We start from the raw sequence: 25,745 nt of genomic DNA on the forward strand, positions 1-25,745 counted from the left end.
CCTTATTGTGATTACATTTGTGTGTGTGTGTGTGTGTGTGCATGTGTGATTATATTTTAAAACTACATGCAGCAGCCACAACCTCCATTTTCTAGTGAGTTTATTCCCTTTTTGGCTATACCAGGTTAGGACTTCCTACAAAGTCATGCTCAAGTTCCACTTTCTGCCTGAAACTAACCCAAGCTTAGACTGCTTTCCTTTTCCCCTGAATACTAGAGTTCAAGAACAAAGAGTTCATCTAATTTTTTTTAAAAAAGGGCATTCACTGTGTACTTGTTCTGTGCTAATCACTATAATAAGCACTTTACGTTATCTTATTTAAGCCTCACAACAACTCAAGAGGTAGGGATTAGTCTTATTCCCATTTTACAGATAAGGAAATGGAGATGTAGGAAACAGGGAGAGAGGGAAACAAATATGAGTTGTTTGCATGCCTTAGCTTCTTCTCCCAGTTTCCTGAATGGAGTGGGCTCCTTGGTTGGCTTGGTGCTAAACTTCTTACTTTATGTTATCATGAATTTTGGGCATTCCTTGAACAGAGGTGAACACTTTGATTGCACTACTGAAAATGGTTAAAACCCTTCTTCAGTATTTCCTATTTCCTTGATTACCTCTGGAAGGAGACCTCTCCCTTCATTGATACATTCATAAGTTTAAGAATTCCTTTCTGAGTGTTCCCTACTAGGGTTAGCAGAGGGCCACACCAAGGTGAGTGTCAATGGATAATGCACAGACAGCTCTCAGCAACACACATAGACAGACAACCCCTCCTTCCTCTCTAGGGCCTCTGTTGCCATGGAAGCTACTACTTCACACAATAAACAAAATCTAAACCTGGGCATTTTAGAGAATTAGCAGGTTCAGATATGAAAGAAGGAGAAAGCCGGAAAGGGAGGAATAACAACACCATTTACATGAGGTGGAAGTGGGGAGAGCAGATACTTAGGCAGGGATGATAGGTATGGCCTATTTACCTAGTGCCACCTACTTCCCCCATCTCCCAAAATCTCAACCCTAGCCCCTTCCCACATAAGAAGCATTCTCCTACTGCCTCCACTGCCAGAAGGTTTTCACTCACTTCCTCCCTCTGGCTATAATTTTATAACTGGGGAATTCATTTTGAGGGTAATTAAGGGTAATGAAGTATTTAAAAGTGAAAAAGTTTCTGAGGGTTAAGGAACTATCATTCACTTCGCTAAACTTGCTTTCTTCCTAAGACCCAGACAGCTGCCCTGAAGAGATTCAGGTTTTGATTGTTGAATAAGGTGGCTAATGGTACAGACTGAGGTTCTCTGTGGAGCAACGCAAGCTTGTCTGGGGCTATAGCTGGATCCATAGGATGGAGTGACAGCACTGGTGACTCGGAGGAGTCCGTGATGAAAGGCAGAGAGGAGGCTGTCAAGTATAAACTTTGTCTTCTTTGAGATTTTTGCCTAGAGCCTGCTTCCACCCCCCTCCCACTTGTCCACCTAGGAAAGTGAAAGGAAACTCCCTGATTGCTCCACTCTCCTCACCATCTGCTGCTGCCTCCAGAACCGAGCTTAAACAGGTACTAATTAGTACTATATATACTTTGGCCACATTCAGGGTTCAAGAGGCTTGTGTGGGCCTGGCCTGGGAATCTGAGCATCAAATAGAATGTTGTTTCTATAAGAAAATGCATGCTGAAATTGTAAAATTTTCCCAACATTTTATTCCTAGATTGGGAGCTGCGTATACTTGGAAACAACTCAGAACTCCTCTTCTTTACATTAACTTGAAGCCAGGCCTTGGATTTCTTGTATGGTCCATTTTGTGAAGCCTCCATATACACCATAATGGAGCCTAATTATTCTCTCTCTCTCTCTCTCTTTCTCTGTCTCACACACACACATTTGAATAGATATAGATGAATATAAGTATTAAAATAGGTATTATATATATTCTAAGTATTACATTATATTATAGATAGTATAATATAGTTATATATGTAGATATATTAAAGTCTTTTACAAATGAGTATTGCTATGAAGCCTGTGCCATAAATGCAGGGGCATCTTGCTTTAAGTACTAAAAAAAAATAAATTCTATGTATAAATCCAATAATTATCAGTTATTATAAAAGATGTCTTATGGCAAGTTCCTTTGCAAAGCAAACAAGCCCTTTTCTTTATACTTGTAAACACAGACTTGATCAGTTTTTCTCAGAGTGAGCTGCAGAGAAAATGTCCTGAAGGTCTGCCTAGCCCCTGGACATATAAGTATTCCCTGATCTGCTTTCTTTCCCAACTGGAGAAAGAATCTTGTTAGAGTGACTATCCGTTTGGTGAATATTTATTGAATGTCTGGTAGTACTGGGCACTGGGTCCCTGCACTCTCACCTCCCTCCCAAGTCTAGTCAGGGAGAACCTTGCTGAGAAAATATTTCACATTTTCACATATAATGATATGTAAATGGTGAATGCCCTCAATGTTCTCATCTCTAAAATAGAGTCAATAATGGTACCTACTGCATAAGGCTGTGGTGAGTATTAAATAAGAAAACATATGCATGTAAATTGATTCTACAGTGGCTGTCACAGGGTAGGTGCTCAGTACTTGTTAACTTTGGTTATTATTTCCTGGGAGCATGGACAAGGGGACAATTAAGTGTGCCTGAAGGAAGTGGACAAGCTCTCACAGATGAACACAGTGAATTTTAAAAGACAAATAGGTGTTTATTAAGCAGAGACATGAGGGAATGAATGTTCCAGGCAAAGAGAACTGTGTACAAAAGCACGAAAGTACTAAAAACATGACACATTCCAGGAACTTTGACTTGCTTCCTGTGGTTGGAGAACACAGTACATAGAGGAACAAAGGTGTAAATATTTATGAACTGTGTGAAAGAGTTTCTCTGCTGTGGCTGGAGCTCTGCGTTCAAGGAGCCATATTTCCCACTTGGAGGTTTCAGCTGTTCCTGGGCATGTTAGGCAGAGTAGTGGGGTGGGCCCTTTGAAGTTAACTTGCATGAGGTTTTTGCTGGGGAATGAATGGAAGTAGTACATGTGCACCAAAAGGCATAGGGATTGGGATGGCTGTCACATGCCTGTCTTGGAGGCTTGTACTCAGCACAGCCACTGTATACTGACTACTGAGCCTAACAAAAAGGGGTGAAAGTGGAACCTGAAGGAGTTGTTTCCATGAAAATCTCTATGAGCCCCTGAGGCACAAAAAGATCCTGCCTTAGTGCATATAAAATACACACTTAAGAACCATTTGTTAACTGGTCTAATGTAAGATGACAAAATGTAACCTCACAGGTGGGGAGGGAAGAGGTCATTGACTACATCTGTGTACAGGGCACAGTGCCACTGGGGAACACAGGACTCCAGAGCACCACCACCATGGTGGCACCTCTAGGCCAGCAGAAGGTGCACCCAACAACATTATCACAGCTGGCAGTGGTGGTGACTGTCAGGAGATGCATGGTGATGGAGGCCATGGATGGGCATCTTTTACAGCACTGCCTATGCAAGAGAGTCAATGTAAGAAAGGAATAAAATGGTGGCTAACACATGGTAGCAGGCAAGATTTGTTTGTGAGCCCATACAAGTCCATCTTTAGGGCTTCCTAGAAATCAGTGGTGGTGGAACCTATAGTGGGAAAAAGACTCTGTAAGAGGAGATGAGAGCAAAAGCCAATACACAGAGGCTACATTTAGGAGGCCAAATTGATAGCATTTTGTGAAATTTGGATGTGGTGATAATGGAAAGGGAAGAGTGCAAGATGAAGGCAAGGTTTCTGGTTTTGAGTTATTTGGGGTTCCTCCAATGGGGGATGGAGTCATAACAGTATTTATAGCCCACCATTCCAGAGGAGAGTATGCTGGGTGTAAAGAGGCACCAAACTAACAGAATCAAGGGGAAATAGGTGCAACTTAAGGGGTTGGCAAGCAAAGGCTTAGATTCTGTCCAGGTGATGGGTTAAAATTGTCGTGAGTTTTTCAGGGTGCAGCACAGGAGGACTTCTCAAACTCCTTACACAACAGGTTAACCCTCCTTTCCCCATTGTCTTCTGTCTTTTCCTCTTTATAAGATCCCTCCCTTCATTATTCAAACATGGCCAAGTATCTCTATTATTTAAAACAAAAACTGTACTTTGATCTCATATCCTTCTCCTGCTACTTCCTTTACATTATCTCTCCACTTTCTATAGTTTAACTTCTTGAAAGAGTTGTTGTTCTGGTTTTCTAATGCTGCCAGGATGCAAAACACCAGAAATGGATTGGCTTTTACAAAAAGGGGTTTATTTGGTTACACAGTTACAGTCTTAAGGCCATAAAGTGCCCAAGGTAATGCATTAAAAATTGGGTACCTTCACTGGAAGATGGCCAATGGTGTCTGGAAAACCTCTGTTAGCTGGGAAGGCACATGGCTGGCATCTGCTCCAAGTTCTGGTTTCAAAATGGCTTTCTCCAAGGATGTTCCTCTCTAGGCTGCAGCTCCTCTTCAAAATGTCACTCTCAATTACTCTTGGAGCGTTTGTCCTCTCTTAGCTTCTCTGGAGCAAAAGTCTGCTTTCATCGGCCATCTTCAAACTGTCTCTCATCTGCAGCTCCTCTCTCAGCCCCTGTGCATTCTTCAAAGTGTCCTTTTTGGCTGTAGCAAGCTTGCTCCTTCTGTCTGAGCTTATAAAGTGCTCCAGTAAACTAATCAAGGCTGATGCTGAGTGGGTGGGGCTACACCTCCACAGAAATTATCCAATGAAAGATCTAGCCCACAGTTGAGTGATCACATCTCCATGGAAACATCCAATCAAAAGTCTCCAACCCAATCAACACCAATACATTTCCTGCCCTCACAAGACTGTATCAAAGATAATTGCATTTTGGGGGACATAATACATCCAAACCAGCACAGTTGTCATTAGCTGCTGTTTCCAATTCCACATCTCCACTCACTTCTTACAATCTTCTCTAATCTGGCTTCTGCTCCTATCACTCCACCAAAAACTATCTTGCTAAGATCACCAATAACTTCTGTGTTGCTAAAATCAATGCATACTTTTCTGTCTCTATATTATTTAACATCTCAAATGTACCCAACATATTTGACTACTTTCTTTCTAGAAGCACTCTTAAATCTTGGTTTCTGTGATAGCATAAATTTAGGGATTTTAGTTTGGATCAACATTTGTAACAAAACTCTTACCCTGCTCCCTATACAGATTTGTCAGTGAGAAGCAGACCAAAATTGAGTTGGCTTTTAGATTCAAGTCAATGGCCTCTGTCCCCAGTCTTATAAAGGTCTTGGCCTATATGGAAGCCAGAAACCCCAATTTCAATGCCACTTCATCCTTGACCATCCATGGTCATAAATGAATGCTTACCATGCATCAGACATTATTCTAATCACTTTACATGCATTGACCAATGTAAACCTCACAGCAAGATGGCAAGTGAAGGGGGCTAGGTTAGTATTATCCCCATTTTAGAGCTGGGGAGACTGACAAATAGAGCTGGTAAGTGCAGAGCTGGGATTAAAAACCCTGGTAGCTTGACTACAAATTTCACACTCTTAACCACTATGCTATAGTGTGAGAAGGATGTTAAGCTAAGCGTGAAACTGCCAGGGCCACCCATCACCTGTCACCCAGTCCAAGAATAGTATTGAACAGATGGCCAAACACACAACATTACTGCAGATAATTTTTCAAAATTAATTTTAAGTTTATTAATTTAAAAATCCACAAAATACAGTGACTATATAAATAAGTACCATATTTAAGGTACATGTCCTGTGAGGAGAGTGAAAGGGTAATACCTGTTATGTTACTCTTACTTGCTTACATGAGTTAACTATAAAATGGCTATAACTGCTAAATGGTGTTTATGGTCTTTGCTGTTCCAAGTGTTTATGATACAAATAAATACACAAAGAAGAATCACACCCATTCTTCTCAATGATAGGCAGCTTAGCCTCTTTTACCTATGTCGTATTCCCTACACAACACCAAACACTGTAGGGTTTCTACCCTTAACATAGCTCCCCACCTACTGCTCCAGACAGCACTTTGCAAAGGTATGTTGCAGCACCTGGAGGCAGGAGTCTATCTAGGGAAGCTCTCTGGGGGTTCCCTTAAGCTTGAGCTTTCAGAGAACACCTGGGTGGGAAGGCTTTGGGTTGAATCATCAAGAAGGGAAATCACCGCTTTGCTTCAGGATCCCGTTACTAGTCTCCACACCATGGAAACACTGACACCTCTGGGTGGGGAGGCAGCAGCTGCTTAACATTCCCCTCACCCCACACTGACTCCCCCCACTCCCGCCACACACATGCATAAAATAATACTCTGTTGCCTTTCAGCCAAGGATAGTCTACCTCCTTATCCCAAGTAGAATGTATTTGATGGGCTGGTGAGAGTTTTGTCCCTTGAAGTCCTTGCCACAGAGCCCGTGCATTTCTTGATGAGAACAGACTCCTCTATGCCAAGTTGCCATAAAGATGGAACCTTTCTCATCTTTCCCTATTGAGGTCAAATATTCTAAGAAAAAGGAAGTTCCTGACAATAGGAAAGTTCAGAATACAGATCTTTATCAGAATTTCCAGCTCCCCAAACGAGCAACTCTAACTGAAGATCCAACAAGGAAGCTAATGAGGATTGAGCCACTTTGCAAAGTGAAAATTAACTCCTTACTTGTAGAAGAAGGAAAACCTGCTCTTTTAAGGAGCTTCTAGAATTTAATAATTTAACCTAAATTTTATGCCTAGAGAACTACGATCTCAACAAAATTAGAGAGTATTGAGCTATTAATTGGTGAGTGTATTGACGTGGAAAAAGTGTTGGCCTTGTTGATCTCTATTGACTCCTTTATTTAACAATTATTTAGCCTTATATTGATTCGTTTTTTTTTTTTTTTTTTAATTTCATCCAAATCTATCTCCTTTATGGAGGCCCTATAGGTTCATGGAGAAAAGAGAAGTGGTATCATTTGGGCACAATTATTTATCACTTTTTACCATATTATCACAGTTGGTGACTTTAACAACCATACCAAAGACTCAAGGGCAGAGCCTTCTGCTGACCCTTCCTTATTTATTGTCTCGGGCACCAACAACCTGTAAGATACTTGGGAACCAGACAAGCGAAAGAAGGGTAAGTCTAGGCTGACTTTACTTCAGAATAAATGCTATAGTTTAATGTGTGTGTGTGTGTGTATGGTGGGGGGAGTTAATTTTTTTTAAATGCAAGGCATTCTAAAATTCAAAGAGTATAATTTCATATAAGGAATTGCTCTGTACTTCAGAGCTTCTACTAAGCATTCCTTTCTCTTTCCTTCATTTGAATAACTTTCTAGATTGAAACCTTGGGTTTTGTTTGCTCTTTAACCTGTAAAGAAGTGTTATTTTACAAGAAATTAGAGCGGTGTTGTGGTGTTTTATCCCTCTTCCTCCCACAAATAATTCAAGACTCTTCTAGCCTCTTTGGAAGGAGATGTTTAAAGGCTGACACACCACTCCACATAAAGGAGCAAGTTATGCTGTGCAAGGCATGAATAATTGACTGTGTTTGAGTTTGGGGTTTTAGCGCACTGTTGACTTAAGCAGAATAAGCTTGCAGTCCAGCTGCAGCTTGAGTTTTCTTGCTTTACCCTCTCCAATGCTGTCTGTCTCACCTAACAGTGGCCCTTTTCAGACCTATCCGGGTACAAAACCTTAACCAAATCTTCAAGCTCTGTTCTGCACACACGACTTGAACACATTTGGCTGATCTGAGCTTCTCCTTCGGTGAATATCTTCCACTGGCCTAAAAAGCAAACACAAAGTGTCCAGGAAAGCATAAAAAAAGAGCAGAGCAAATTATGAGTAGAACCCATATATCCCATTCTTACCTACTCACTCATGAACCTACCAGGGAACACAAATGTCAGATGCTTTCAGCAAAATAACCACCCTCCCCTTCCCAAAATAAAAACTTTTCTGGGGCAGATGTGGAAAACAGACCATGGAGTTTCATTTCCACACATAGGATTTGTAAGAATCCCAAGAATAATATCTAACTGCCTCCTTGAGAGTAAGATCTAAGTATTATTCTTGGAATTTTTACAGCATATTTAGCATTTGCAGAATGCTCCACTATCAGTTTGTTAGCATTTTGGGCAGCTCACTTGGCATTAGATTGAACAAAACACGTTGGAAAACAGTACCTGGTGCATTAGTGGGGCTCTGCTAACTTTTAAGGGCCTTAAATATTGGTTTGGGTTACTTGATTATTTACTGCTCTTTTCTCTACTCCTGCCACCGTTTGTCAAAAACTGCTCACTTCTGCTTCCTTCTATACCCAAAGCTGCCCTTACACACTCTTTAGCACCCTTAAATTCCTTCCCATGGCTCCTTAACTTGTTCCATCCTCTAACTCCCTGTGTTATCCCTTTCCATGCTGGGTAAACTTGGCTGCATCCCTTCCATTCCCTGTTGTTTCTCTTTGTGTCCCTTTTCACTTCCCTATTTTCCCCTCTTCCTCCATGGAACTATCCATACTTCCAATGTTTCCTTACCAACTTCTCTATTTCCCCCTCTTTGTCATGCTAATGTAGGAAACAGTTTTAAGTGCATTCTCTGTTCTGGACACTGGAAACTCCTCTGTGTCTCTTGATCATCCCTTTTCTAACTTTCCTAGTCTTCAAGGGTGCAAGATCTGCCTTCTGTTTCTATCATCTTACTCTGTCAAATAACCTTCATAACAAACTTCCCATCCTGGGTACCTTCTTCAGTCTTTATTGCTGTGCTCATGATGCTGCAATCTGGAGAACTCCTAATCCAAGGTAAGCAAACTCCTTTTAATCCAGAACTTATTTGGAATCCCTTTTCTTTCCCTAGCCATATGGACCTCATTTCTCTGCTCCTTTCTCTCTTGAATTCTTCACTTTTCCCCATTCCCTCTGACTCAGTGGAACAGGCGAAGGGAAAAGGAGAGAATGGCTGGGCAAAATGAACCAGCTTTTACCAAAGACCTCCTATGTGACAGGCTCTGATAGGCAAATGGAATGGAGCTTGTGCTTCTTTGCCTCAGGTGACCCTGTAGGACCATCTTATTACCCACTGCCTTCAGTTGCACACAGTTTGTTGTGCACACTATTTCCTTCCATTATCCACTCCAAATCCTGACTGCTATGGGCATGGAATATGTCTAAATCATCTTTTCAGTATCCTAGTGCCTAGCAGAGTGCCTTGCTCACATGTGAATTAAAAAGAGCTTCTTTGAAATTAGTTGGTAATTTCAAAAGTGACATCATTGATCCTGCAATCCTAGACTGCCTCATTTATTCCTTACTCACATGTAAGGATTCCCAACTCCTCCATTTGAATTTTCATCCAGTCCAGTTTATTTTCTATCAGTCTCCTGCAGAAGACAAGTAACTGACCCAGTCACCCCTATTTCCAGCTGCCTCCTTGATAACTCTGTTCAAATGATCCTTAAGCATCTTATTCTAAACATGTTCTAGGTGAACTCAAACTCATTGGTTCATCAATACCTGTGTATCCCACAGAGTTTCCTGTTGGTGAATGGTATTACTAGTCACCCAGTTTATAAAACTGTCAATATTGAAGTCATTGCAAACTTATTTCTCTCTTTGATACCTAATCTTGCTGATTTAACCTCAGAGATGTCTCTCACAGTGACCTCTCCTCCCCTGTCTCACTGACTTAATATAGTGCAAGAGCTTCCTGATTTAGAATGTCACCAGCTCTCTCACTGACAGTCCAATTTTCATCCACACAGCAGAACTACCTCTTCCTAAGAAAACAAATCTGCATGCATTGTGTTTACTTGCTTATAAACCTTCACTGGGGTACTCTGGTCAAGAGATCAAGTTCAACTTCTTAGCATGGCATCTTGAACCCTTCATAATCTGGCAGCATTAAGGTAGGTGTCTTTAATAAATATATCTGGCAGCCAAGAGACATCTTTCCAAAGCATCATTTTGATATCACTATGCTGTTTTTAAGTTTGCAGCAACTACCAATGCTACTTGCCTTATATCTGAACTTCTCACTAGGTTCTTCCAGGCCCTCTGACTACTCCCTAATTCCAACTCTTCTTGTCTTTCAGAGCCCTTTGTGGACTTTGCAATTGTTCCTCACCCCTACTCACTCATCCACACCTACAATTCTTGTTTGCGCCTGTCTGAGTCTTCTGCACTCTCTCCCTGGACTGATTTCCTGACCTGTTGCCCAGTCACATCCTTCTCTTTCAAAACACACTAAAACCTCACCTCCTCCCTGAAGCCTTCCCCGACTAAGCCCACCTGGCTCTCACTCATTGTTCTTTGTAGATTCCCCTGAGCACTTAGGTATTTAACTCCTCAGAACTATACTAATTCATACTTAAGGCATTTTCATGTTCCGTCTCGCCCATTAGAATTCCCTGAGGATAGAGATTTTGTGTCTTTTGTTCCTTTAGAAGTAATACCCCCCTCAATGCCTAGTGGCATCTAGTCCCTAAGCTCCATCTAGTGTATAAAGTGGGAGAGCTGCAAGTATGCGTGAGTGTCTGAATGCTTTTAAAGAAATATGACCACGCATGTGCAGTTCCAAGAGTCAAACAGAGCTTTGATAAAGCAAGGGAATTGATAGGCATTTGTTTTCTCTCTGTTTCTCATCTCCACCACCAGAGGACATATCCTTCCAGATGTGAAATATCCCCAAATATACCAGACCTGGGTCTTGTGAGCTATCTCCACCCCTCTTGAGGCTCTTGGTTTAGCAGTTTCATTAAAGATACTTGTGAAACCTTGGCTTGAGGTAATTTATGTTCAGATTACACCTGGGTTTGTGTTCACCATGTCCAAGATTTTCAGTTCACATTCAGGCATCCCATTCACTGCTAAGTCACCAGAAGAGAGATAGAATATCCTCTGATGTTGGAATTGAGCACTATTAATGTTCATTGAGGTTCAAAGGGACTTTAACTGAAAACCGGATGCTTTTTTCCAGGGAGGAGTAAAAAAAGGGAGGTACCACTTACTCAGGGTTGTCCTGGTCACCAGCTTGAATTGATGGAGATCCTCAAACATCCTCTTGGAGATCTTCTCAATATGAAAGTGCTGGAGGATGCCTGGAGCCAAGTAAAAAGTGGGGCAGGTGGTCAGGTGCTCTCTATCTGGAACCACCAACCCCTTTTTCTGCTTGGGCTGAGCATATCATCTCATTACTGGGGCTTAGGAGCATTGAGCTGGGCTGTGTAATGTGCTTAACCAGGAACTTGGATGGCTCAAGGGTTATAATTGACTCCATTTGTTTCCTTGGCTCACTGGCTTCTCACTGGCTTTTCCAGGGGACAGAGCTAAGGGAGATAGTGCTGCTGAGCATGGGACTCCTTCCCAGGGAAAGCTACATGGAAGCAAGTATGGGTGCTGATTGCAGCTTCTGCAGCCAAAGGCAGTATTAGAAATTCTGCCTAAGCCCCAAGTCTTAGAAGACTATGTTCCTGCCAAACCACTGGCTGCCCTCCTGGCTAAGCAATGAATGCCAGCAGTAGGATTTAAGGCAGGTTGTTTGTGTAAATGGAGAAGCCACCCCTGTTCCTGAACTCACTAAAAAGCATAGTTTCCCTTGGGAAATAGTCACAGGTCCTTTAGCCTTCTTTATAAAAAAAGGGGGAGAGTTAAAGTGGCTTCTGAAGTCTCGACTTTGCCTGAGTAGCATTTATCAGAGTAACAGGTAAACAAGAGAAAACTGCCTTGCATGTTACCAGCCCACTTAAATAATCCTCAAGAGATCTGTAGGCAGTAAAGTAAATGAAGCCTGGGTTTGTCTCTGCCCATCAAGCACAGACCTTGATTACCCCACACTGTGAATGAGAGGCTATTTAGATGCTGCATTAGCAAGTTGAAAAACTCCATAGACCTCTGTGGGGTGAGGTATGTGGAGAGATGAATAGTGAGCCCAACTTCCAGGAAGTCAACAGGCTAGTGCTTAGTCCTAGGTGGCCAGTTACAGATGAGCTAGGGCGTTAGAGATGGAAAATCAATATTGCTAGTTATAGAGCAAAAATAAGCATGTTTCAGAAATATATATGCATGTTCTAGCATATTTTAGGGGGTGGGGAGGAATGCATTCTTTAGAGAAAAAATAAGGTTGTTGTGAAAAGGGGGAGAACCCCCTTCCCCACAAACACTAGAACAGTGCTTCTCAAAGTAAGGTACAAGTACCACCTGTATTAGAATCATCTGACTATTTGTTAAAAATGCAAATACTCAGAACCTACCCAAAGCCTACTGAACCTGCATCTCTTGGATGGGCCCAGAAAGCTGCAATTTAAATCAGCTCCTTGAGTGATTCTGATGCACACTAAAGTTTGAACCCTCTAGAACTTTATGTAGGAGCCCATAGAAAAAGGATGTGTATTATTTCCCAATTGGAATCTCACCTCTACAGTTGGATTCCTAGAAAACTTGACCAGACTAATTAAGCACTAGTCTTATATCTATAGAATGGTTTGAATAGCTGTGGAATCACAGAGAACAGAATGTAGCGTGCTATGGTTTTCAATATGAGTGATCAAAAAATAAACTGGATGACATGACTGGGATTGTTTTCTCAGTGAGGCTAGAATTTTCAGGAGTCAAGGACAATGTTTTAAATTTGTTTTACCCTAGAGTAAATAACATGATTCTGGGGATTTAGCTTCATACTGCATGAATGGATTTTCATGTTTGCTGTGCTTAATATTGGAAAGAATGGTAGACTGTAGTATGGTAGTTCTCAGCCTTGGCTGCAGATTAGAATCACCTTTGGAGATTTAAGAAATAAAAAAACCACAACAGTGATGCCCAGGCTCCACCCCAAAACAATTAATCAGAATCTCTGGGTGGGGGTGGAGGGGAAGGCATTGGTATTTTTGTAAAAACCATCCCAGGTTATTCTAATATACAGCCAGGTTTGGGAACAGTTCCAGCCTTTGGTGGTGTGAGAAAGACAATAGATCACAAAGGTCAACACTTACTCTTTAGCACAGTCCATGGTTAACTTTAAAAGCCATTGCAACAACTGCGTTAGACATGTGTGATGTTCTAAGCAATTGGGAAGAGTTCTGACCCAAACAAAGGAACACACTGAAGGAAAATTAAGGTGAATACTCCCATCCTTACCTGTGCCATCCTTACAAAGACAAGAAATTAATGTTGTCTTGCTCACCCTTTCTAATGGTCCAAACGTGGACCTCTACCTGAGGTGGTTTCTCAGTCTCCAGTGCTATTTTTCTTGTGGTCTCCCCATCCTCCATGAGCACAGATTCATATACAGGCATTGTTTCTTCTCCACAAAAGTAGCCTTTGTTGTCTATGCTTTGGCCTGGAAGTTCTTCTGGAATGGAGAAGCAAATAGACATTTATCATAGTTTTCCAAAAAACAGAAGTGAGCTTATGCATTTATGTACCTCATTATTCATGGCACCCTACACTTATCAAAAGTGAATAATCAACAGGAACATTCTTGCAGAGATAGAAGTTGCACCCATATTTCATTGACTCAGCTTAGACTGCCCCTGTAACAGCCATAAAATCACAAGGGAGCACAAAATCTTTGATTCAAATCCATGTGATGACAAAAATCCATACTTCTGCAGAATATTGGCCCACAAACTAAACTGGATCCACCTACTACCGTCACTGAGAACTGGATCTTCATGAGGAGGAAGAATGTGGCCAGCTACAAATCTCTTAGGCATTTAAAGGAACATAGGCTTTTCCACAGGATCATGCTCTGTCCAGCCCAGTGTTGCCAACAGAGGCCCAGGAAATGGGATGACAGAGGGTCTTGGTTAACTTCCCTGACATTATTTAGGTATACTTGGAAATCATTTATGACACTCATTTATGTGCAAATACTTGCCCAGAGGATCTATCCAAATTGGCTTGACATTTCTGAATGCTCTTTGATTTGTTTGTAGAGGGAATGATAATACCAGATCAACACCAGTGCCAAAGTCAAGATGTCAGATTAGTCATATGTATGCTATGCCAAATGAATGGTTGGGAGACCAAAAAACAAAACAAAACAAAACAAAAAAAACCAAAAACTGGTCAAATCCCTCAACTGTGAATTACTTAATGTATAAATTAAATTGTTGGATTTCAGCTCCCAGGCATAAAGATGGCAGCTCCCTGATACTCCCCATACCCCTCTAGCCTCCTCTCTCCTCAGCCCTCTACCAGAATAGTTTCTCTTGGTTGATTATCAGTGGGTTACTTTCTTTGTTGGCCTCATAATCAGCACCCTCTTCAGCTGTATATTTAATGTGTTCACTCACATCAAGAACTACAAAGAAATTCCTTGGACACCCTGAAACTTTAAACGTGTCCAGCAGCCCTCTGTAAGAATACCTGAATTGTTGAGGATGAAAAGGTTCAATGTTGAGTTCTTTGGATTTGTGACTCTAATTAGGGAGACTCACTATTAACCAATCAGACACATTTGCACTAAAGGTTGTAATAGAATTGTTATTGCATGCCTCTTGTGGATCTGATAAACTTTCTCATCTACACCGCCATTTTGGCACTCTAAGGATAAAACCATAGTCTTCTCTGGATGATTCCAGGTCAAATTACTCAATTTGTGGATTATCCTAGAATCAAACTTCCTTTCTCCTTTTGTCCTTCTTCTTAGATATTTAATTACTAGTCTTCTTAGTGACATGTTAGGTAATTAAGGGACACATGCTAGCAATTTTCGACTGGGTGGGTGGAAGGTCACTGAGTGTACAAGAACATCTATGCATTCAATTATCACCTTTAGAATGAGAGCTGAATTCATTTATTAAATTTTGCTCATCAGCTTAATCCTGGCCACAGCTATAACCAGCATATTAAATCCATGATGACATTGGACGTACCTATAATATGCTATAAGTTCTCCCAGTGCCCTAAAGAGTTACTCTGCACTGCTACTTCCTCCCTATCCAAGAACTTAATTACCACCCTGAAGGGACCTACAAACAAAACCCTTTAGTGCCTCAACCATGGCTGGCACTTAACAATACTCAAAGTAAGCAAAGTGTGTCTTTAGAACCATCTATTCGGTCACATCCTCCTCATTCCACACTCTCCACCTGCAGTTACTTTCTGATTACTCCCTGTTCACCTACTTTTGTTTCCTTCTGGGGAAGCATGCCATTCGTGAAGTCATCCCTGGTCATTCCCACTTTCTGTGAGAATGCTTCTGTCCTGAGCCCTACTTGTTCTCTCTAGAACTAAGAAATTGAGAAACCATTCCTTAGGGAAGTGATGATGGCTGATGAAGGAGAGGTATTATGCCACCCCAAGAAACTTTTAAGTTCTAACAGGGGCTTTTTATGGCATAACCCAACAGGAGTGTGTAGGTATGGGAATTGTGAGAGGTGATTTGGAAACCTTCAGGAAGTGAAAGTCCTATTAACCCTGCAGGTGGCCACTGATATACAAGGCAAGGCCAGCCTCCACCAGAGCAAAGGGAAAAGAGACGTGAAGATCATATTCTTTATTTTGGCCCTAGTTTTCTAAAGAAGACTATAATCCTGTGTAACAAGGAAGCTTTTGGCTGGGGATCATCAGTGAATTTTATTTATCTCTTTTCCCTTATCAACATGAATAACTGAATTCACTGTTATTTCCTTTAATCTTCCCTCCTCACTCTCTTGTTCCTTTCCTTCTATCATGTGTTATTTTCTGAGAACCCAGTGATGTTACGATCTTTCAATTTTTCACCCTTTCACATCATTTAGGACACTATTCACATATTACTTCCTTAGAGAAGACTTCCTGACCACCATTTTGAAAGTGCCCCGACCCAATTCTCTATCTCTTGATTCTGCTTTTTTTCTAAACAGCACTCATCACACACTAACATCAAATGACAATTTGTGGTAATTATCATTATTCCACTAGAATGTAAGAACCATGATGGCGAGTAGCCTTTGTTTTGTTCATTTCTATCCTCATGCCTTAACAGTGTCTAGCACAGAGTAGCTACTTAGTACATAGTTCTAGAGTAAATGCATGAATGAGGGTGTGCCCTTTCATACTCTACAGTTGCTGAGTGCATGGAGCAGGTGCCCTGGGCTCTGTGGACAGAGACACTTGTTAGGTGACATGACAATCAAGAATGATGCAATATGCAGACACCCATGTCTGGCCCATTGAGAAGTACATAGAATGGGATAGAAACTCTCTCCCTCCACATTGCCCAGGGAATCCTCCATTTCCACACACCTGAACAGAGTAGGAAAGTAGGAAAAGGGGTTCTTACAGAGAAAAAGGTTTAGCCAATTAGACTCTTCGATTTATTGCCAATTGGGATTGTGAAGGGTGGTTTTAAAAATAATAACTTTTATTATTTTTTCTAATTACAAGAGTAAAACATGTTTGTTATTGAAAATTTAGAAAATACAGATAAACAAAAAGAAAATAAGCATTACCCACAATTCAGTCATCCACAGGTGGCCACTGTTAACATTCTTCCATGTACCCTTCTAGTCTTTTTTTTGTCTAAGCATATTTAAACACTCCTTTTTCAAAACAACAACAGCAAAAAAAAAAAGAACAAACAACAACAACAACAAAAAAAAACACAAGTGGGATCATAATATACATATTGTTTAAGGCTTGCTCTTTGTACTTAACAAATACATTGTGAACATCTTTCCATGCCATTAAATTTTGGTCTACAACAATTTTAATGGCTGCAGAATATTCTGTATTATGGAGATACCATAATTTTTTAACCACCCCCATATTGGTGGATTTTCAGATAATTTCCACTGTATTTGCTATTGGAAATAGCACTGCAGTAAACATCCTTATTTCAATATCTTTGTATATGTCTCTGATTACTTTCTCAAGATTCCTAGGAGTAGAATTGCTGAGCTAAAGAGTATGCACATTAAGGTTTTAAAAACTTACCCACCTGAGAGGGCAATTATTTAAAAGATACTGCCTGTTCTGTGTCCTGTTCTCATGCCTTTTTGAATCTTCTCTTATTTGAATCACCCACATCAATAAAATCTAAAGCACACAGTGAAATAGGATTTGGTCTGAAGGTCTGAGATTCAAACTGGACTATTTTACAGTGGTAGGGTTTATCTTAACTATTGTAGTTTTGGTAACTTAGATTTGTCTGAACTTATCTTGTATTATTTACATAACTAAAGGTATTAGACCCTTGATAAAAGAGAAAATTGTGTTGGTGGAACTACTGCCAAGGGACACTGAAAGGTTTGGGGATACAGTGAGATCACAGAATAAGAAATCATAAAAGGTCATTGTGGCTGAGTGGCCCCAATGTCCAGATCATCTTTAGAATTGGCTCATACCCTATCCCTAGGCATGCATATATCCTGTTCAATATCAATGCCTTAGTTCTGTACTCCCAACCAGATAGCCCCTACCCTTCCAAATTCTGCCCCCTATTTACTCTGGAAGGTGGGAATCATTATACTAAGGAAGATTTTGTTTGTGTCATACACCAGTGCTTCTCAAACTTTAGAGTATGAGATCTCAAATCACCATAGGATCTTGCTAAAATGTAGATTCTGATGCATTAGGTCTGGGGTGGGGGTTTGAGATTCTGCATTTCTAACCAACTCCCAAATGATATCCATGCTGTGCATCCATGGACCACACTTTGACCATAAACTGCCCTAGGCCCGCAGCAATGGTTCCCAAACTTGTTTGCACATTAATATTGCCTAGGGATGTTTTAAAAATTCCAAAACTTAGGCCACATCTCAAATTGATTAAATCCTAATCTCTAGAGATGGAACACAGGTATTTTTAGAAGCTCTCCAGGTGACTCAAATGTGCAGACAAGTTTGGGAACCACTGGCCTACATGAAGATGCCCATTAAGTATACATTAACTAAGTGCATGTTGGCCTGTTAGTCACTAGGAATTGCCAAAGTTAAAGGAGTGAATGATTTGGCTCTCTGCCTATGTGTGAAAATGTTTGGTTTATCATCTGTGTTTATAGAAATGCTTTGTAGGTAGGCATAAGAAATAATCAATTTATGTTTCTGGAAGTGACTGATTCATTTACTCCTAGAATGCTGGAGCTGAAAGGGCCCCAAGAAATCATCTACTCTGACCCCCTCCTTTTGAAAAGAAGGAAACTGAGGCTCAGAAAGGTGAAGTTATTTGTTCTAGGTCACATAGGAAACCAGTGGCGGAGCCAGGGCTAGAATGCTTGATTACCAATCACATACTGCATCAACCTCAATAATAGAGAATATTTTTATCTAGCTTATGTCTTAAAACCACTATTTTTAAAATTATTAATTCACCTTTTTTTATCAGTCAACATTTTCTACTGGGCTGGATAAGGCATCAGGCTAGAGGTGACTTGGATTCTAGGCTTTTACTGCTAATTAGCTCTATGACTCTGAACAAATCAACTTTATTTTCTACATCTAAGTAAAAGAGCAATAATAATAGAATTACAGAATTTTAGTGTTATGGGAACCCTACAGATTAATTGTTCCAAACTTCTCATTTGACAGATGAGGCTGGTGAGGCCCAGAGTGGGTATGGCACATTTCCAAGGGACACAGCAAGTTAGCAGATTAGAACCAGAACCTGATCTCCTTCTACTATATCTCACCTATTTCACATCTTGTCTCAAAAGAGTAATTGATATAATTGTACTTTGATGAGTTAAATTGTGATGCAAATGAAAGGCACTAACTGTTCTTCCTGATAATCATGATAACCCAATTTTTCTACTATTTAGAAAAGCAAGGGTAAGTTTGGCATTTGGGATTGTGTGGGTCAAAGGTGTGGTACTCACAAGCAAATCCCAATATATTTCTGAGTAGTAAATTGCTTCCAAGCAACCATCTTCTCAGTCCTTCACAACAGGAGAGAATTAAGTTCATTATTATAACCATTATCATTATCATTTTATGATAGGTTTCTGATGCTCAAAGAATGTTGAGAATGACTATGTGAGGGAGCTCAGTCAACCAAAGGCAGGGCCTCCAACCAACGCACCTTTTGCCTTTTTACCTGGACACACCTTGCAGCACTTTCCATCTATTTTTTGAGGATACTTGCAGGGGTATTGATTGGGGCAGTGGATTTTCTTACACTCCTGCTTGGTGATATTACAAGTGCACAGTACGCACTCCACAATGCCAAATGCCCGGAGGTTTGGGTGCCAGGACTCGCCATGAGAATAGGTCTTTCCATTGGAAACACACACTGGAAGAGAACACAGGAATGGAAATTAAAAGTCTAGGGAGTACCAACGAGCTCCTGTGTTCATAATCCAAGCTCTGAACTCCTTAAACATCAAGCATCCTTTGTCTTGTCATGGCCATGGAGACAGCTTTACAGTGCAGCCTCTATAACCAAGAAACAGCTTGGATCATGCTCTACTATCAGCAGCTATTCATGTTGTACAGCAGTGGCCTCCAAATACTCACAAGTGCCTGACACACAGTAGGCAGTCAATAAATGATTTTTTTCTTTTTTTGATGAAGGAATTAATGGATGTATGAAAGCAGATTTCTGTCTGTCCTGGGTATCTGATAAGGAACTTTTACAGAATGCAGTGTTAATACTTTCAGTTTCAGGAAGGATATTCTCAGAGAGATTTGCTGCTTAGGTTTGAACTCAGTGAGGATAGATAAAAAAACTATTGCTCTTCCAAAAGGACCAGTTTTTCCCCAGATTCTGAAGTCCATTCAGAATGTCAAATGTTGTGAGAGTCTGATATAAGAATATAGATGGGTATGGAGCTTAATGGTGCTGTCCCAGTCTCTGGTGTGGGAAGGAAGGTGCTAAGACAAGATTGAGAGGAACAGAATCCATAACTTTGTGGAAGGGTGACTATTATGCCTCAATTTTTCTGGCAATTTCTTCAGTCTACCACTTCATAGGTGGGAGATATTCAGCTACGGTGAATCACTGCCTGCCCCACCAATATCCTTTGGCAGTCTCACATTTGTTGAATTAGAAGTGAAGTCATTGGCTCCCTGTTTTCTGAGGAGCCACAAAGGACCAAGCATCTTGGCTGCAGGCCAAGGGGCCTATGAAGGAAAGGGGCCACAGGAACAGCCTTTGTGCAAATCAACAAAAGTGTATCTGACACCTACTGTAAAGCATAGAGCTAGGCTCTGGAATAAGAACTTCATGGGGCTGTGAATGGGAGGTCTGAGAATGAGTTCTCTTCCTTTTTGAAAGCACTGAGACATTCTGGAAATTTCAAACCATGACTGGGACTGGGTGTGTTTCTCATTATTCCCATCACCTCATCACACGCGGGGAGACCTGTCGGCATCCCAATCAACAACATCTCTAGGGTGGGTTGTATCACTTAAGGCGGGGCTAGGGTGGGAGAAATAGTCCCACTTGGGACGATTCTAGGAATTGACTGATTTGGCTGCAAGACAACTGCTTCAGAAGGATGAATCATCAGCCTATTTCTTTCTCATCAAGTCCACTGGGTCACATTATGAAATATGGATGATGTTGGCTGTCTTTTCCTGTCCTTTGCAAGAGCAGCTAGAGTACTGGGCATTCTAACAGGTCAAATCCAAGTAAAGATTTCCAAGAACCTACACTGGGGAGGCACCCAACCTAACAGGGAGACAGACCAGAGCCTTAATACCTAAACCACGAGGCTCAGAGATGTGAACAGAATAACACAATGGGACAGGCTAGATGTGTTTTCCCCTCTTCTGCTTTCACTTTGTCTCTCTCCTCCCCGGACAGTAACACTCCCTTCTAGAGAATGTGAACAAGTGGGTACGTAGTTTTCTTCAAGTAAATTTAGGCTGGGCTCAAGTTCAAAATGGCAGAGTCCTAGCACTCCTCTTTGACTCTAACAAGGAACCAAATAGATGTAACTTAAAGGATCACATCACTAGCAAGAGGGCTAAGAAGGGCATCTCAATGCCCTTCTGCTCAGGTTCCCTCTTCCCTAACATTTTGACTAAGGGAACAGTCCAGACAGAGTGAAAACCCACACTCTGAAGTGGAATAGGGTGAGGTCAGTTCCCTAGAGGGAAATGCAGCCGCCTTCTCCCCACCAAAATATTCTCAAGATGATTTTGAATCATCCAGCTGGGGAGTGGGGAGTTGGGAGTTGGGGTGGGGTCAAATGATTCTCCAGTGAACTGTAATAGAAAGGTCAGAAAAGAATTGCTGCATCCAAATCAGTGGGAGCAAATGAATAAATATAAACCAGCTGGGGCTTTTGTAGGACATGGAGGAAATCAAGGGATGAGACTCTGCCCTGAAAATGAAGAGCCCTTGTGGAAATTATGGGATTTAGGATTTTCAAAGTCCATTTCTCCACACTTTTTTTAATGCTTTGAAATACTTTCAGAGCAAATGGAATCTATTGGAGGCAATTTAGGATTGAAAAGCAAACTGCATCTTTACCTAACTCCTCCTCATTTCATAAATTCATGTCAGAATGCCTTGAAACTTAAATATAATAAATTTCAAATCAAACCCAGATCTATAGTAAATATTTCCAATTCTTCTAACATACCACCATTTTTATTAAGATTTTATTTTTTAATGTTATTCTTTTAAGCCTGTATGTTTCATAAGCAATTTAATTTTTTTATCTGTAATCTAACTAGTAACAGATGTGATCAACTAGCTTTGGCTTGACTAGCTTTGTTGAGATTTATAGTAGGAGTTCTTTGTAATGGATTGTTTTTCACCCATGTTATTCAATCATTTGGTTTAATAATTTATTACTTTTAACCCATTCAGAGAACTGCCTTTCATTTTGTTTTTCCTTTAAAGGAAACAAAACATGGTTGTGGTTTCATAAAAAGGAACCAGCTGAGCTCTTGCTCTGAAGAGCTGGTTGACATGATGCCTAAAAAAGTAAGACGCAGTCAATTGTTTGACCAAATTTCTCTTCTCCCCACCCCCGCTACTGGGGCAGGGGTGGAGGCCAGAGAATACTGTGCAGAACAAAATGGGGCCACGGATGCATGTAGGTGTGTGCGACAGTCAGTTGGTCACTGAGTGGGCTGCATGTCAGTATTAACCTGATCAATTCTCCTGGGGCTGAGCTAGAAGAATTCTGGATTTCTCACTGGATTACTCATTTCTAAGGACAGCCTTCTCATATGCTGCACTTTGTCAGGTATTGCTATGTTGTTTCCTAGGAGAAAGTTGGGTCGATATTGTTTGGGGGGAGGATGTCCTCATGTGTGCATTTAATCTATGGGCTTACTGTAGTTTGGAGGAGAAGGTTCTGCTCTCCAAGATGCTTTGTGTTCCCTAGGTCTCAGTGCAATGTTTTTCTGTGCCGATTCAGGTTGATAATAAAAATCGAATGGTCATAACTTTCCTTCTGTGAGTTAATGTCACCTCCAATTAAGTGGCCTAGATACAAAGGAGCTTCACCCTCTGGGGGCCAGGTCAGAGAGCCCCTTGGCCAGGGTGGTAGTACACAGCCAAGATCTCCAAGTAAGTTAGCTGTAAGAGGTACAGAGATAGCATTGCAAAATTGTCAGTTTGTACATAGGCCATGATCAGTACACATTAAGTTCTTCAGTTGGAGATGGGTAGGGCTGGATTTAGGTTCAAGGAAAATAATGAAATATGCCCGTGAGGACTTTAAAAGGCAGAACTCTCAACTGTCATTCTGAAACTTCAGTGGTGGTTCTTTCCCTGCCGAGGCCCAAGGCCTTTCTCAGGTAAGGGTCTATGCTTAGAAGCCCTGATTGGGGTCTCAAGTGACTTAGAAAATGTGCTATCCCATGAGTAACTAACAAGATTATGGTAGCTAAGTAGGTCTCTAATGCAAACTTTCTGGGTTCTGAATCCCAGTGCAGATGAAGAGGATATTTCTGAGCTGGATTCTGAGCCTAGTGGATAGGGGACCAGACAAGCAAATTCAGGTTACCCGTATATCTCTCAGTTTGGGTATTTCTGGACACAAGGCAAGATTTGCAGCACACAGCCATTAATATCCGAGAGAAAACTGTAACTGGGGTCTAAATTAAATCTAGTTACTAGCAGGGGCAGCAAAGATACCCTTATATCAAGGTATTTTGAAGGAAAAGAGGAGAAGAGCAAGAAGGACAAATGATGCTAAATGGTGGTAACTACTGTCTGGAGCCAGTGATGAAGCTGCTGGGATGGGAACAAAACTCTAAGCAGTTTCCCTATCAGAAAGATGGGGCTAGCCCTAGGTTTAGGCCATGCATTCAATGGTACTTCTTTTGAAATATGGGATCTACCAGGAGCCAAAGCCCCTACCCCAAGCCCAAGTTTGACAGAGAAACAGCGAAGGATACCAATTGTGATACAACTTTCAGAGACATTTATGACTGTAGTTCTTCTTCCTCCTAAGCCACTGTTTTTCAAAGTGTGTTCAAGAAATCAATTGCATTAGAATCATCTGGTGCTTGTTAAAATGCAGATTCGTGGGCTCTAATCCTACTCTAAGCTCTATGAGATTGGGACCAGAATGTATATCTTTTATAAGAGCCCCAGGAGAATCTGGGACACACATGGGGTGTGAGAACCCCTATTCCCAAGGTATGGATGAGATTCAGAAGTGTTTCACACTGTGTATCTTTGATAGTAGGGTGCCCTAAAACAAAATGAACAACCTCTCATTTTATTAAAGACTCAACAAACTTTCCCAAAGGACTTTCCAACACTCAGGGTTAATGGTGAAAATGCTGGAGGTTGCACAGAAGGGGTAGCCAATGTAATACTTTCTGTAGACTATAGGTTCACTTCTTTTTTGCCTTTTGTCCTAAGAGCCAGGTATAGCTGATGTATGAACTACACTTTTTTGGCTGCACTTGTGGAAGTTCTAAGAGTCCCCTCAAGTCACTTGCCAATACTCATTTTGTGGACTTGATTGTAAGTGATCAATGTACAAATATGTGATATGTGTGGAAGAAAAGGTGTATTCCCAGCTCCAGGTTTCCAATGATCAGGAGCTGAAACCCTGATGTGGATTCAGTACAAATGTAGGATGCCCCTTACCTTGTCCATGTTTGTGTTTGTTATTGATGACAATCTGCACAATGGTCCCTGAAGCTTGCTGGGAATCCATAAGAGCTCCCCGATGACTTCTGGTCCCAGGAAAGCGGGGCAGGCTGCCTGCCTGTCGATTTGGTGGAGGATCATAGTGAGAACGCTGGTAAGAGTGTCTCTGTAAAATGGCAAGGACATGTTAAGCCAAAAAAATCCACCAAATAAGAAGGCAGAGATGGAGTTACATAGCTACATAAATTTGAAGCCATTCAATGATTTTATTAATTTTTATGGATGAACTCTAATCTCAATGACATATCCACCAATACCGATAGAAATAGGAATGTAGTAAATGTAAAAGCAACACTGGCAACATGCGGAGACTTTTCTCTTTTGTTAACAGATTTGACTTGATTCACTGAGAAATGCCTGATGGGAAAAACAACCAAAAAGGCTAAAGTGTCATTCCTGCAACCAGCAACCTCATATTTGGGTCTAAGAGTTAGATAGTAGCCTGCAACACAAGGTAGAATATGACAGGGGCCACAGAAATAGTATAAAGTGCTGTGCAAATTAAAAGAAGAAAGAGAGCTTCTACTTGGGGAAGGTCTTGACCTGGGCCATGAAGCATGGGTAGACTTTTTACAGGCAGGGAAGTTATAGCAGAGAACACAGAGTCCATAAAAGGGAACAGTTTGAAGGATTAACATTCCAAAAGTGGGTTGGAGCCAGATCATGGAGAACTTTAAATGACAGGCTAAGAGATGAGGACTTTATTTGGTAGGCAATAGAGATGGGGGTATGGAATCCTTTGAGGGATTTTTTTTAAAACTAGGGAGACGATGTAATAAGAACTGTTTCAAAGTACTGAACCCCCTGAAAATGTATAGGGTGAATGGTACAGGAGGAAGGGACAGGAGTTAGGTATAATCTAGATAAGATGTACTGGAACTCTGAATGCAAGCAAGGGCATGATATCATACAGCAGAGATGCCCTAGATATTTTATAGATAGAAGAATTGACAGCACATCACAGTATTTGAATGCTGTTCAATTGTATCTCCCCACTCCCCCAAACAGTGTCTAGCTTATAGAAGGTGCTCACTGGGCACCTTCTATTCCTGGGCATCCCCACTGAATGACTGAATGAAAGCTGTGGTCCCTAACAAAAGCTTAGAGTTGTATAGTACAAATAATCCAATCATTGCTCTTTCAGCAATGATTTAGCACACACAATAAGCCCACTATTCTGCTACCCACTCCTCTCTCAGGAGCTGAGATTGGCTAGGGGCAGAGAAGGATAGAATGAGTAAACAATGGAACCTTAAGGCTTATTGCCAAATAACATTAGTTGAGTTTTTAGGGACAATTTTTAGGAGTGAAGGAGGGGGACCCATTAAAAAATCCTATCAAAGCAATTAAAAGGTAAGTTCTTTATATCTAGTGATAAAAATGGCAGGGAACCTTGGGAAGGTAGTTATGGGATCACCTCACCCAACCATTCCATAAAAAATTTATTAAAGCTATGTGCCATAGACACATGTGTTGCAAATTTGGCTTTGGGACTATTATTGCTCTCTTAGGGGTAGGGCATTGGTGGGAGAAGGGGAGAGACAACAGGAGATGGAGTAACAGGGTCTTTCAAAACAGAATATTATTCCCTTTATCTAAGAAGAGCCCATGCTGGTGCATCGTTAAGAAAATTCACATAAATAAGAATGTGCCATCAATTTCTTATCATGCACAGGGACAGGATTCTCAGTGCAAATATTTTTCATTCCCATAATGG

General features: G+C 41.0%; 1 protein-coding gene across 7 annotated transcripts in view; it reads right to left on the bottom strand.

The window, feature by feature from the left end:
* Positions 1-6,822: 6,822 nt before the first annotated feature.
* The window catches only part of CHRDL1 (chordin like 1), a 99,581-nt gene continuing 80,658 nt past the window's right edge, over positions 6,823-25,745 (bottom strand). For 4 of the 7 annotated variants that reach the window (XM_037822136.1, XM_037822135.1, XM_037822138.1 and 1 more), the window contains exons 8-12: positions 23,966-24,134; positions 18,983-19,192; positions 13,161-13,328; positions 10,990-11,079; positions 6,823-7,767 (exon numbers count right to left, since the gene is read on the bottom strand). In XM_037822136.1, coding sequence (XP_037678064.1) covers positions 7,637-7,767; positions 10,990-11,079; positions 13,161-13,328; positions 18,983-19,192; positions 23,966-24,134 — 768 coding nt within the window. In that variant the 3' untranslated portion in view covers positions 6,823-7,636. The remainder of the gene's footprint in view (positions 7,768-10,989; positions 11,080-13,160; positions 13,329-18,982; positions 19,193-23,965; positions 24,135-25,745) is intronic. The other 3 variants (XM_037822139.1, XM_037822140.1, XM_037822141.1) reach the window with 2 other exon arrangements.

The sequence above is a fragment of the Choloepus didactylus genome, chromosome X, assembly GCF_015220235.1.
Source record: "Choloepus didactylus isolate mChoDid1 chromosome X, mChoDid1.pri, whole genome shotgun sequence".
Classification (NCBI taxonomy): Eukaryota; Metazoa; Chordata; class Mammalia; order Pilosa; family Megalonychidae; genus Choloepus; species Choloepus didactylus.